The 14,223-nt window shown below is 41.3% G+C and overlaps 1 protein-coding gene across 1 annotated transcript in view; it reads right to left on the bottom strand.

Annotated features, from left to right (window-relative positions):
* Positions 1-924: 924 nt before the first annotated feature.
* The window catches only part of SEMA3E (semaphorin 3E), a 105,486-nt gene continuing 92,187 nt past the window's right edge, over positions 925-14,223 (bottom strand). The window contains exons 14-16 of the mRNA XM_044423425.1: positions 7,724-7,791; positions 3,766-3,905; positions 925-1,377 (exon numbers count right to left, since the gene is read on the bottom strand). Coding sequence (XP_044279360.1) covers positions 925-1,377; positions 3,766-3,905; positions 7,724-7,791 — 661 coding nt within the window. The remainder of the gene's footprint in view (positions 1,378-3,765; positions 3,906-7,723; positions 7,792-14,223) is intronic.

Below are 14,223 nucleotides of genomic sequence, written 5' to 3'. Positions count from 1 at the left end.
TTTCTGCCCTTGGCAAGAAAGTGCAAGCAGGTGGCAAGGGAGTGGACCATTACTTTCAACTGCAAAATCGATTTGGTGGCCACTTGGGCATGTGCTTCTAATGCAACAATTTATAAGGGCTTTCCTCAAAAGAGGACACCTTAATAATTTTCAGTAGCTGGATTTGGAAAATGTAAGAAGAGTATTAATCTGAAACACACAATTGATCTGAAATTAGTTATGGTCAGTTGTCTCTGATGTTACTCAAACTTAACTCTCATACAATTGCTTTTAATGAGGTATAGTCATGGCAACTTTTGCTGCACTGTGCTCAACAATTTTTGCATTCTATTTGATTCTGAATTTTGATTTATGATCCTTCATTGTTTTTCTTTTAGCCAAGGCTGTCATCTCATTTTCAAACTGATTTCTGCACCGATAGGAACTGGAAATATGCTTTTCAGAAACGAGAAACTGGGATTCTCAAGACTCAGGGAAGAGCCCGTGAGCCATGCAGGGTATGCCCGATGAAAAATCAACAAGACACTTGTAAAATCATAAAGAAACAGGGGTGATTTTTGTTTTTTGCTTATTAAAGCCTTAACATTTGATTTCATTTGAATAGTCCCACAACACATTAGAATATACAGCACAAGCATGGTCCAAGCTTGACTAAATGTTGAATAAGATGATTGTCAGATTGTCCTTAAATGGAGAACTCATGATGGAATGGTACACTTAGGATCAACAAATAAGCAGGAAAATGCATCTACTATGCAGGCGTCAAGTGTATAACTTACTAAAACACTTTTGTTTATTTCCAGTCTCAACATTTCATATATATATAAACCTGTATTAATTACCAAATCTAAGACTGATTTCCCTTTCCTTAGGTCCGAGCAAAATTATGCTGCCTGCAAAGAATAAGGATGAGTTCATTTCCCATTAAGAGTCAGCAGTGTGCCTGGGAACGCGGTAGTGCTCCGGTTTGATGCGCGCCTTCTTCTCTTGTGGATTGGCATACTTCCACTTCGATGGAGACATCTTCAGCTTTTTCCTCTTCTTGTCTGTGCACCACACTTTCTCACAGTACTCCTCCACTCTCTGAAAATTGCTATAGCCTATTAGCTGCAGGAATTCCTTGTACCACGGCCTTGAGCCCTGCAGGATGCTGCTCTGTGCAGGACATGGCATCTTATGAGACGCATCCTCCTCATAGTCTTTGTTGAATATGTCACTGACGCGTTCTTCTTCCACAACTTCAAGTGTGATTTTTCTTACTGTGTGAATGATGCTGTGTTCCACTGTCTGGCAGAAATATGTCCCAGCATCCATTCTGTGCAGCCTTAAGAATAAGAGGCCAAGATCCACTTTGAGTACTCTGTCATCAGTCTTCACCTGAGTGCAAGGCAAAGGAGAAAATGTATTATCCAGTGAACATAAAACAAGCATGCAATAAATCATAAGAACATTAACTATAATATGAATAGTCAACGAATGATAGATGGGGGAAGTCAGTGGTGAATCAGTCAAAGAGGAATTTAAAATGTTGGAAAAGGATCACAAAATTGCATAGCTGGATTTCTGGTGGAGGGCCTGAAAAGTGTACCAAGGGGCATTCCAGGGGTAAAACTTGGCAATCTTTTAAACATAATTCAGTATAGTTCATTGCAAACTTCTTGTGGCACAATCCAGGCAAGAACTAAATATTTTACTATATCACTCTTTTAAGTTAAGCAAGTTAAGCTTAACCTTTCCCCTGAAATTGGTGGAACTTAGGGGGAAGGCAGCAGTGATCACAACTGAAGCAAGTGTCAGAATGGGGTCAGTTTCAGTTCTGTATGAAAACTAAGGGATAGGATTGAACACCCAGCTTGAGTGGGTGTGAGCAGGATACCCCTCCTGAGCCTCCACTTGCCCACTGCTCTGATTGGCAGTTCCCTGAGCTGGGAGAAAAGTTGTTGGAATGGAACACATTGGGTTCCTCCCCACCCATTTTTCTCCTTGTTTGGATGGCATGAAAGGCAATAACCACTGCTAAGAGGAACATAATGCATGAGAAGTGGTTCTGCAGAGAAAGGCTCTGGTGAAATATATATACTGGGCACAGCATATTTAGTGCATTGGTACTTTGGGGTTTTGGAATTTAGCACAATTGCAAGGGAATTCATTGCACCACAGGAGTTACCTCTACTATCCCAGAATATAACTCAGTTTCTTATTCTTCTCAGTGCTTTATCCTTTGCATTTCACTATGTTCATGAAGTTTAGGATAGATGTGGGCATCATATGAACTAGCCACATGGCTCTCAAATTAACTCCTAAACTGCTTGCTCAGTGTCGGTGCAGACAATATGCTTGCAGTGAGGATGTCCTAACTGCTATTAGAAATCATGGCTAGTGCAAAGGGGGACTCCCACCAAGCAACTGTCAATGGGGAAATAAAACAAAGCTCTTTATCAAAACAAGGTTGGCTTCATAAGGCCCAGGTTATTCATGTGGAATGTATGATGTGCACTTATACCGAGTCAGGCATGGGTCCACCTGACTCAGTACAGACTCTCACAGGCAAAAACTTGCCCCCTGTTTCAGGCAGGCAGGAGGCTTCATGGGTTTCCCAGACCTACTGGAACCTTCTGCATGCAAAGCTGGTGCTTTGCCCATGACCTACAGCTCCTCTAGGCTGTGCAAAGGCCAAATATGCTTTTTGGAGCCAGAGGGCTGTAACCAATGTGTATACCACCTTCCAAGTGAATTGCGATTCAAGCAGGTAACTGTCACCCTTTATTTGGAACGGATGGGTTATGCTAGTGTTTCCTATAATGTAACAAGCATAATTGTAGGCCCTGCTTTAAAAAAGAACTTTTGGAGCTTATCAAAGCTTTCCAATTTGACAGGTGAAATTTCCTAGTACCTGAATTATTCTCCAACTTTGACTAAAGCAGATTTGGAAAATAACTGCTAACTTCTCCTGTGTGGAAGCTGTTCCATTAGCTGCCAAAATGATGGTAGGGGATGGCCTGCTGGTCCTCACCAGGCGAAAGCCCTCCCTCCTTCCCTGCATTGGGTCACTCCAGAGCCCTTCCCCACCCACTGTACTACAGTACAAGCTCCCAGAGTGTCTACATGTTTGCATGGGGGGGGGGGGGCGGTGGTTGTGGAGAAAACCCCAAACGGAAATGTGCATGTAGTTTTTCAGAACAAAATTGTGCATTTTGGGGAAAAATATTCAGGTAATTTCCAGGTTAATCTGAAGCTAGTCTGGAGAAGCTGTCCCTATCTAAGAAGGGTGGATAAATCTTTTCTGATCACCATGTGCATAACTCATCTGTCCAAGAATGTACTAACCATGCCTAAGAAGGGAATACTATGGTTGTATTACCTAACAAATCAAATAATTAATACCAAAATAAGCTCATTTTGGAGCCAATTGGAGATTGCATATGGTGATTCTTGAAAGATTTGTTTAACCATATAATGATTTACAGACAGGAATGGCAGAATCTTGAAGCTCAATATTGCTAAGAATTTTAGTTTTCCACATGGAAGTCTATATCATCTATACAAGCTTTACAACCATGCACAGCACCATGCACATAAATGTGCACATATTTTTGTGCACATTTTTCAAGTGTGCTTTTCAGAGTACATTTTGTACACAGTTTTCCTTGCACATCTTTCAAAAGTTCACATACTGCTGAATGACATTCATACAGAAGCATATATGAAATAGATTCAAGGACCTGGGCAAGAAAGGTTTTACACTTGAATTCAATGAAAAAGTACCTCTTCCTTCTGGGTTTCATGTGCTCTCTGTACAAACCAGATCACTTTAGCCTGCAAGGTCCTTGGGATACATTCCAGGAGAGTGCTATTGTATTCTATTCCATATACCAAACGCTCTTCAGTCTTATCCAGGGCTTCTCCTGTAAAGGAGGAAGTGCACTAAAATCTCAGAGAAGTGTAATTTCCAGGGTGGATTTCTGCTTTTAAAATAGGCTGTGATTGCATAAATCTATATACCTGTACCTTGGTCTGTGGGCCTATCTATCTACCATCACTCCCTCCCTCCCTCCCTCCCTCTTCAGTCTCAGACCTGCAAGTTGTACAAATTTCCTGGGCTTAAAAACAACCACCACCACCACCATGTATATCACAGTCTGTGTAATAACAAGAGGAAGGAAATGCTAAATTGTGTTCTCCTGGCAACCTTTTCCAAAATTCATATTTGATGAGCTGATAAACCAACCAAGCCTTATGACATAAGGCTCCAACCTATTCTTCTTAATATCCACTCTGTGAAGTACAGCATTTATTCTACACTCCACAATTTGCACATATCTTAATGTCAACCTGATGGATAGTATTTGTCAGAACAGATACATTTCCAAAAGAAATCAGACATTGTATGCAGCACATTGGTGAGAAGAATGCAAAAACCAAAACCAAAACAAAAACAAGAAAACAAAAACAAAAACAAAACCCCCAATTCACACAAAATGTGTTAGAAATATGCAGATTGCAATTTTCAGTGTGTGCACCGTCCATATCTAATGACTGTTTGACTGGCTCAAATAAGACAGAGATCTTCTAGCATTGTGTCAAACACAGCTGGGATCTTGAGACATTAGCTACATGAGTCTTACCATCAATCAATCAATCAATCAATCAATCACACAACCATTGCAATAAGCTTTTTCGAGTATTCCACGGAGCTGTAGAATAGTCAATTCAGAACAACAGTGGGGCTGTGATGGAAATGGAAAAGCTCCATGACACTCCTTAATGTAACTAAAGTGTGCAGATGACCGATAATCTTCAGCCAAATGAAACTGTTCCATAAAAGACACCTGCTCCTAGAGCATGCTGCATTTGTCACTACAGAAAATCATCCCTCTTTCTAGTGCCTCTCCACCCATTGTCCAACAAAACAGATAGCTATCTTTATCACCCAGGGTTTCACCATAATGCCAAGATCACACACACACTTACCTGCCAGTCTCAGGAGAGCACAGAAGAGAAGAAAGGAGACGTATGGCTTAACAGTTGTCTCATGAATCAATTTCTCTAGGGCCAATTTCTTTAGGATCAATTTTTGTAGGATCACACCCTTTTTAAAAAGGTAAGCATCATCTTTTGGCTTGCTCCCTTATTTAAGAACATTGCAGTCCTACTGAGCACAACAAGGGCCTCTCATTTGGAACTACAGTTCCATTGAATAACCCAGAAAGCCATCTGAATGTTCCCTAGTAGGCTATCTGAAAAATATAAATTCTTTCTCCTGATATTGTAGGTAGAATGGAGGTTTATCCATAGTCAATACTTTTCAATCAACCAAGATGCTCAAATGTTTCCATCTGTAAGTTGAACTTTCACGCTCATGGGTGAAACAAAGTTAGGGTTCATATGCCTGGCTCCAGATCACATGCCTGGGCTTCCAGCTTTGGTGGATCAAGACTTCAGTGAATGTAACTCAGGAAATGATTTTGTTGTCCTGAGGCCAGACTTTATTCATCTGTTGATCTTTACAGAATGAGAAAGTGTGCCAAAACATTGTGTAGCCCCTTACAAACTGTAAAACATGTACCAAATGGATGAAGTTTCTTTGTTGAAGTCCATCTCTCAATGCACCACTTTTGGCTTCAGATCTGTGATTGTATTACATAGAAACATAGAAACAGAGCGAGTCAGAAGGGGCCTCCCGGGCCATCTAGTCTGATCTCCGGCACCAGCATATGTTTTTGTACAACAATACGAGGTGTGTGTGGGGAGGGCGAATGTCTTTTGTCCCCATTTTGTGATCTGAATCTGACACAAAAGTATAAGGGGAATAGCATGATGAACTCTTTCTTTTTTAAACATTGGAAATCTACCACTTTGTCATCCAAAGGTCCCTTGAGTGGCTTACAATCCTATCTAAAGTTTTAATGCATGCTATTTTACAATTAAGTCTAACAATATGTTATATATCTTCTGTCAATGTTCATCAACCAGCTCTTCAGATAACTGTGCTGAAAAGCTGAACAGTAAAGAATTTCCTCACATCACAGGACAGATGTGAAAACTGTTTGCTTTGTGAAGTATTTCCTTTCCAAATTCTAATCTGCTCTGCAGGAAACCATGATTTCATCAAGTAGGATTTTTTTCTGGCAAGATATCTAGTGGAGAGGGAGGGAGAAAGAGAACATGCTCCTCCTTTAGATTTTTTGGACCAGATCTGAAAAATAATGACTTAATAATGACAAAATAATTCTAGAAAAGGAAATGAGGAAGTTCCGATTCTTATCAGGATGTCCCTGTGCTGATAAGAGTAAGTTTAATCCTTCATTATCCCCAGTGTTATTGATAATTCCCCCTTGCATAGATATGAGGCTGGGAAGGTAACAGTAAAATTAAAGCTGAGAAAAGAATGATTAAACTTTCTCTCCCTTTGTGTGGGATTCCCAAGAAGAACCAGATTCCTCCAAAAAAGTGTTTTAAAAAGGCAGGGATGAGGGAAAATATAGCTGCAATTAGCTGCTATGTGATTTATGTATTGTCCTGCTGAATTCTGTGAGTTTCAGGCAGTGATTCATTTAATGCAGGTTCAAAAAATCTTTTGCTTAAGAATTCAACATTGTAAATGGTTGACCCTGACATCCCTTTTGAAATGTCACTTCATATCTTAGAACAGGGCTGGGCAACTTGTGGCCCTCCAGCTATTTTGGGCTAAAACACCCATCAGCCATAGCCAATGGTGAGGGTTGATGAAAGTTGCATGCCAAAACAACTGGAGGAACATGCACTGTCCATCTCAGACCCAGAATGTGAAAACAACTGGAACGGAGACAAGGCAAGGGGGTAGGCCTAGGAGTCCAAATAGAGATGATTGGAGCAGGGAGGACTGCTGGAAATTGTGGGAAATGACAAAGATTTCTGTGTAGACAGATGAGAAATGTGGTCCCTGGAGAGAGCAGCAGGCAGATTTGAAGATGAAGTTGATAGAAATCCTCAAACAGCTTCGAGACAAACACAAGAAGGGCTGCATTTAGTGCTTGTCCAGGCAAGGAACCAGGCCAAACTGGATATACAGACTAGTCATAAAGAGGAGGATCCAATGAGACATGCACATACGCTTTCTCTCCTCCGAAGCTTCCCATGGCTGAATACAAGGGAAACCTGCATCAGGCCTCAATATTCAAGTCACAGCAGATCTTTCTGACATAAAAGCCCTATGCACATGTTACTCATACGCTGGAAGAGGAGGGCTGAGTTCCTGGCTTCTCCTCAGGATTGCCCTGATATGCTAGTTTTGTCTCCACCCCATGGCGTCCTCCCATGATGAGCACAGAAGTCTAACCAGGGGGCAGCTGTTATGTAATGGGGCTTCACATGACGACTCTGGTCTTCATGGACTCCGATTCATAAGTCACTTAAACCAATGAACCCAGCATTCAGAAGATACTCTTTTTTACAAATTCAGCACTTTCATGGAATGTTGCAAACGCTAACCAAAGGCTTCACTTAATCTTTGTTAGAGATATCTCTGTGCTTGAGCAGTTCCATGAATCCAAGTCTCAGGTTTCTGTATTGATGTATAAATGTATTAATGAAGATACCTGTCAAGAACATAAACCTAAGTAATTCACCATTAGCATAGTGTGGGATGACTATAAAGTTTGCAGGACTTCTTAGTATAATATGCATTGTTAAACTCTATGTATTGACCTCCTAAAATATTCTTATTGGATAGCATAAGAATTACCGAGAAATTGCTGGCCAAAGCACTGCTGAGCTGCATTTCCATGACGGATATCTTGTCTGCGGAAGCGTCTGGGGAAAAGAAGAATTGTTAAAAAGGCAGATACTCAAGCTTGTGAACAGGCTAAAAGCTTTCTCCCTGATATCTGGTTTTTGAGGGAGAGGGACTTTCTCCTCCCCCTTCTTTCTCTGCTTCATCACTATTCTTAGGTATAGAGAAACTCTGGGAGCACCTACAGACCTTGCAGCCTGAATGCGACAAGCCAGGCCTAGCTATGCCATCCTGATGAGGTGAAGGCCTTAGGCTGCCTCAGCTTTAGAGGGAAGGAGCACTCCGATGGTGATGGGATACCGATCTACACCTGCACGAAAGCGGCCAATTTCTTTATTGTGCAGGCAAGACATTCTGCAATAGCAAATGCCATCTGTGGGATAAAATAGGGTAATGGATGACTTTGTTAAATAACAGGTGCATTTTGCTGCTTAACTTTTTCATTTGGACAATGACCAAGCTAACAGACCCAGGGCCAAGTGACCCATTCTGCAAATGACATTGCTGTAGTTGAAACTGTTGTGCTTTACTTTTGAGTCAGCATGTACTCTGGATCTGGATGGGGATGGTATAAGCTTCCCCCTGCCCATTTTTCCCTGAAATTCCACTCCTTCCATGTGGGGGTTAAAACAATGGAGAAAGCCTCTATTGATTCCAGTGGAGACCCCCCTTTTTACACCCCATCTTATTTATTTGATTTTTATGCCACCCCATTAGCCATAGGCTCTCTGGACAGCCCACAACATATGTGAGATAATTAAACAAAACCAATAATAACAACAAACAATGATGATAATGATAATAATACCAATATATATAATAATGTGGAGTAGGGACAAATGTTAAGAGAAAAGGGCAGGGGAAAGTTTAAACCCTCTCCTCCTAGACTGCCATTACTCCAATCTGAATTGGGACCACACATCTTTACACAAGAGTAAATGACTATAGCAGGCTACTGTTGTGTGGCACGCACCAATGTGAAGAACAGAATGGGAGGGCTCACATAACACAAGAAGCCATTCTATCTCCAGTGTGCCCATCAGGTGACTGGCACATCTGAGCAAAGGTGGGAGCCTAGAGCTAGGACCCCTGCCTGGCAGCCATGGCAACGTGGGGGCCCTCTGACAGCTCAATCTATTTGAAAGTCACTGGGTTTGAGAAGGTGTGGTTGGTGCATTTTGTCCTATTGTAGCCTCCTTCCTATCACAGCAATGTTCATCTAGTTTTTGGGAAGAACTTTGCCATGATAGAATGAGGATGTATATCTTGTGGACCACATGGATTTGTCTTTCCCTTTTACAAAGAAAATAAAATGGGCTTAATTAAATAAACCCCAGAGTTGGAAGTATGTATTCTATCTTAAGAACTAAATTGAAATATATTCTGAATTCAGAAATACCAAATCAGTGTTTGTTTTTTTCCAAGCAAAGAAAGCAACCTTGACATGAAATGATGTTGGAAATCTTATCAACCTGCTTGCTGGATTGTTCCCACATGTTTTGGTGTATAAAACGTATATATGATTAGATGAGCATTTAATTTGCAATAAAAACAGACTACTCGATTAATGGGCACACAGGAGGGAACAATTCTTCATTTGCCCAAGTCCATATGGGGCAATACATTTTTTAATCACTTCCATGAGCAGCAGCCAAAATCTATTTTCTTTAAGCATGGGAATAATCTCAAGTTATTCTATTGGGAGTATTTGTATGAATGATGCTTAGCGAATGTGACATCAAGTACAGAAATGTTTAGAAGATTCCCATTTTGGCTCCTACATTTAAACAGAATGAATGTGCTGGCAAATGGTATTCAAGAGAGCATCCCCTAATTTCTCATGCTAGTTTGGCCAAAAGATGAGCATTACTTGAAGTTCTGTTTCATGCTTTTCCACATATCTCAACCTCAGGGGACTGAGTCTCTAAAGCCTGATGACAGTATTATCCCATATAGAATCCAGCTGCATGCAAGTCTATTTGATTGACAAAATCACGTTTCTGGCTCTCTCTTTTGGGGAAAAATAGGACTGCCCATCCTGCCATTTCTCAAAATCCTGAAGATAGTTTGACTGTCTATCCTGATAGAAGCTACTCTAATTTTCAATAAAGTTTAGTTGTGAATAATTTCCTCCAGAATGCACTTTGCATACTATCACAGTATTTCTTTAATTTGATGTTAAAGCTTCCCGTCCTCTCGAGGCTAGGTCTAGAGTGCCTCTACTTGGTGTTGGGTGACCAAGACAGATTGGGGATTCTGTTGGTGTACCGTGCACCCTTCTGCCCAACAGACTCCCTATCTGAGCAGGGGTAGGGGGCACTGCTTTGCAGTGGTTCCACTCCTATCTCAATGGCCGATTCCAGAAGGTGGTGCTGGGGGACTATGGCTCTGTGCCATGGCAGCTATGCCATGGAGTTCCGCAGGGATCCATTTTGTCCCCCATGCTATTAACATCTACATGAAACCTCTGGAAGAGGTCATCAGGAAGTGTGGGCTGCGGAATCATTAGTACGCTGATGATACCCAGCTCTACCTCTCTTTTTCAACTAATCCAGGTGAGGCAGTGGCTGTACTGAACTGGTGCCTGGCCAAGGTAATGGGCTGGATGAGGGCCAATAAACTGAAGCTCAATCCAGACAAGATGGAGGTCCTGTTAGTAGGCAGGTTGGGCTTTGGGGTGGGGGACTTTGACCTTGTTCTGAATGGGGTTGCACTCCCTCTTAAGGACAGGGTCCACAGCTTGGGAGTGCTCCTCGACTCAGAGCTATCATTGGAAGCTCAAGTAACAGTGATGACGAGGAGCGCTTTCCTTCAGCTTCGGCTGATCCATCAGCTGCGTCCCTGCCTGGAGAACGATTGCCTGGCGATGGTGACACACACATTGGTTACTTCCCGATTAGACTTCTGTAACGCACTTTATGTGGGGCTGACCTTGAAGATGGTCCGGATACTTCAGATGGTGCAAAATGGAGCTGCCAGGTTGCTGACAGGGACTGGGCGTTATGTGACCCCAGTCCTCTGTCAGCTCCACTGGCTCCCCATTCAAGTCTGGGTCCAAGTCACCTACAAAGTCCTGAATGGCTTGGGACCTGGTTACCTAAAGGAGCACTTGCATCCATATATTCCCTCCCACCCCTTGAGATCTGCGGCAGAGGCCCTTCTCTGGGAACCTTCCGTGAAAGATATTAGGAGGGTGAGTACCCAGGGGAGGGCTTTCTCTGCGGTGGTGCCCAACTTATGGAACATGCTCCCCAGAGAGGTCTGCCTGGCACCTTTTTATTTAAACATTATTTAAATTGTTAATGTTATTTATTGATTTTAAAATTTCGCCAGGATGTCTCCACTATTTTATGCATTTGTATGATGGAATTTATTTATGATTGGAAGCTGCCCCAAGGCTTATGCAAAGGGAGCAGCATATAAGTTGTCTAAATAAATAATTAAATGTTGTATAAACACCTAAACCTGCCCATGCAGCCTTGCCCATCCCATCCTAGTATACTTTCCTGAAAACTATTTCTGCCAAATCCAGACTTTCCAAATAGCCTTAACATGTTATGGCTATGATTAATTAGCAAAAATAGGGGGCTTTTGTGGAAACTATCTTGTATTGTTAAGCAAACAAATGAAGACAGTCCCTTTGATACAGAAGATGCATTGCACTATTTTGATAAGAGCCACCTTTGCATATTTTTCAAAGGTTTGGGAGCTGTGTCACTATGAAATGGAATGGCCCATCATGTGCCACCTGTGAGCTCCCCAAAGGCATCCAGTGAGTTGCGGCTGGAGACAGAGTGCTCCATTAGATGGGATTTAGAGTGGATCACTGGATCATGCAGGCTGATTCTAAGGTACTTGTGGCACCCGTTGTTCCAAAAGAGTGCAGGGCACACAGAGCAAATGCTATTTGAATGAACCCTATTTGGAGAAGCTTTGCTGACAGTAAGTTGTAAGCATAAAAATCTTGCAATCTGAGCAAAGTATCCAACACAACTATCTGTCAGGTCTATGATGCATTGTCACATTATTTCTGGGAATCCATCCCTGGACATCTCCTACTGCTGTGCAACCAAATGGGGCCCTCAGTCTGAAGTTGTCCATCCTGATGTATCAGTACATAATCTGTCCTACAGATCATTGCACTGGATGATTTATTCAGTTAGTTTTTTGCTGCTGCACCACCAAATTTGGTGACAGAGGTGGGTGGGGGCTGCACAAGAGAATGGGGGGGGGGGGCACATGCAGCCCACATATGCATCCTTCTGTCACACATTTAAAACTCACAGAAATCTTGTGAGGTAGATCAAGTCTGAAAATTGTCAGAGCATTGCTTCAGTTTCCACACTCAAATCCATTACCTAAGGAAGAATGCCTCTCAGCCACCCAATCTACTTTGAAAGCATTTCTGGCTGAAGATAGATGCAATATTAAAAAATTATAATGTTAAGTATTTGGAACAAGAGCACCTCTCAACACAAATTTAAAAAACACACTTGCAGTATTGCAGGAAGGCAGATTTAGCAAAATAAACCAAGTATATGTGTACTTTATTTTAGTAGTTGCAAAAATTCAAGAGCATTCTAAGTCCAGGTCTGCCACTCATCACTACAATCAAATATATTGAGGAATTTGAAATAATTTGTTAAGAAATATGAAATTCTATGAGAAGGCAGGGCTGACAGAACTTAGAAAATTGTTGGTGAACAGGTTAATCAAATGTTATCTCCAAAGTAAACAAGAAATGCTGCAAAGCCAACTTTCTTATTCAACACTTCCAAGTCAAAGACACGGTTAAACAGCAGTTTTCAAAATAATGTTCACAGAAAACTCTGGTTTTGAAATATTGATTCAATCAAATAAGTCAGAGGGAATATTGAGTGGCATGTATAAAATGATTGTTAAAACTGAATAATTTAAAAGGTAGTATCAGGCAGAGTGGGAAAATATCCATTCTAGATAAGATCAACAGATATATGGAAATGGCTATAGATTAAGGTACATTTAAAAAAATTATATTTTAATCTTAAATATTTTTTCCAAGATGAAACAGGCAATATTTGAGTCTTCTGGAGTAAACTTTGTGCTGTTTTGAGGGATGTGTTAGAGTGGAGGCTGGACAAAAGCAGATAGAATTTGTATCTTTCAGTAAACATCAGAAATTTGTAAACATCAGAAGTTATCAGCTATTTTTCCCAGCAGAAATTAAAGACATGGCAGGATGGCACATACATCAGAACAACGGGTGCTTTGTTTTTGTTTTATATTAACAATCTGGTACTTGAGAAGGATGTTGAACTGTCTGTGCATTACATGTAACAGCAGCTTGTATACACTTTGCTTATTACTGGAAGAAAAGGCATCCAGTGCCTTATGGAGTAGACGAATAGGTTGTGGGACATGGTGTAAGTTATTAAGTTAACTAACACTGTTAGAGTGTGGGAAAGGAAACAACAAGAACACATATCCTTGGAAAAAGGGGTCTGTTTATTCTCTTTTCAATTTGTAAAGGCAAAGGTTTTCCCGTAACATTAAAGTCCAGTCGTGTCTGACTCTTGGGGGGCATTACTCATCTCCATTTCCTAGCTGAGGGAGCCAGAGATTGTCCACAGACAGTTTCTGTGGTCATGTGGCCAACATGACTAAACACCGAGGTGCACAGAATGCTGTTACCTTCCCACCGAAGTGGTACCTTTTTATCTACTTGCATTTGCATGCTTTTGAACTGCAAGGTTGGCAGGAGCTGGGACGAAGCAACAGGAACTCACCCCGTTGTGCAGATTCGAACTGGTGGCCTTTCGATCAACCAGCCCAGCAGCTCAGCAGTTTAAACCACTGTGCATCGCATCCCTCTAGTCTTCAATTTGTAGGATCATATTAATTCATGGGCAATGCTAAGTAGGATATCATGCAAGTTACCTACTTTATTTACAAGGTATTTTCTTTTATTCATTTGTGTAATAAATCCATTCTATAACCCTTACAAAGATTCTCACAGTATCCATATTTATCTACTTGTATTTTGAACATATTATGGTTTCATTGAAGTTGTAGAATGGTTTTAATAACTTATTATAATTCTAAATAATGAGGAGAGTGAGAGAGTGAGAGAAAGCTTTCAGTGTGTTCTTTAGAATCTATCTTCAAAGATGGACAATCAGACAACCCAGCAAATTGAACTTTGACTGAAGTCCTTCTGTCATGTCCCAGCCTGCTGGGATGTTTCCTTCTATCCAGCTCATCATGACTTCAGCTTCTTTGTTTTACTTGGGAAAGCTAACAAAGGGTGCTTGAGCCTTCCCTATTAGGAGACAGTCATGGGCTGGAGAAAGAAGCAGTGAAAATGAAAAGCCAAGGGAGCAGGCTAAGGCAAGGCTGAACAGCTACTGCCAGTGTTGGTGAAATGACCAAAGCAGGTGAGAGAGAGTGGATTCCTGATCCTTTATTTCCCTACT

This window comes from Varanus komodoensis, unplaced genomic scaffold (genome assembly GCF_004798865.1).
Source record: "Varanus komodoensis strain SLA01 unplaced genomic scaffold, ASM479886v1 scaffold13_3, whole genome shotgun sequence".
NCBI classification, from domain to species: Eukaryota; Metazoa; Chordata; class Lepidosauria; order Squamata; family Varanidae; genus Varanus; species Varanus komodoensis.
Note: the sequence above shows the minus strand (reverse complement) of the source record. Positions and strands in the feature narration are given on the sequence as shown.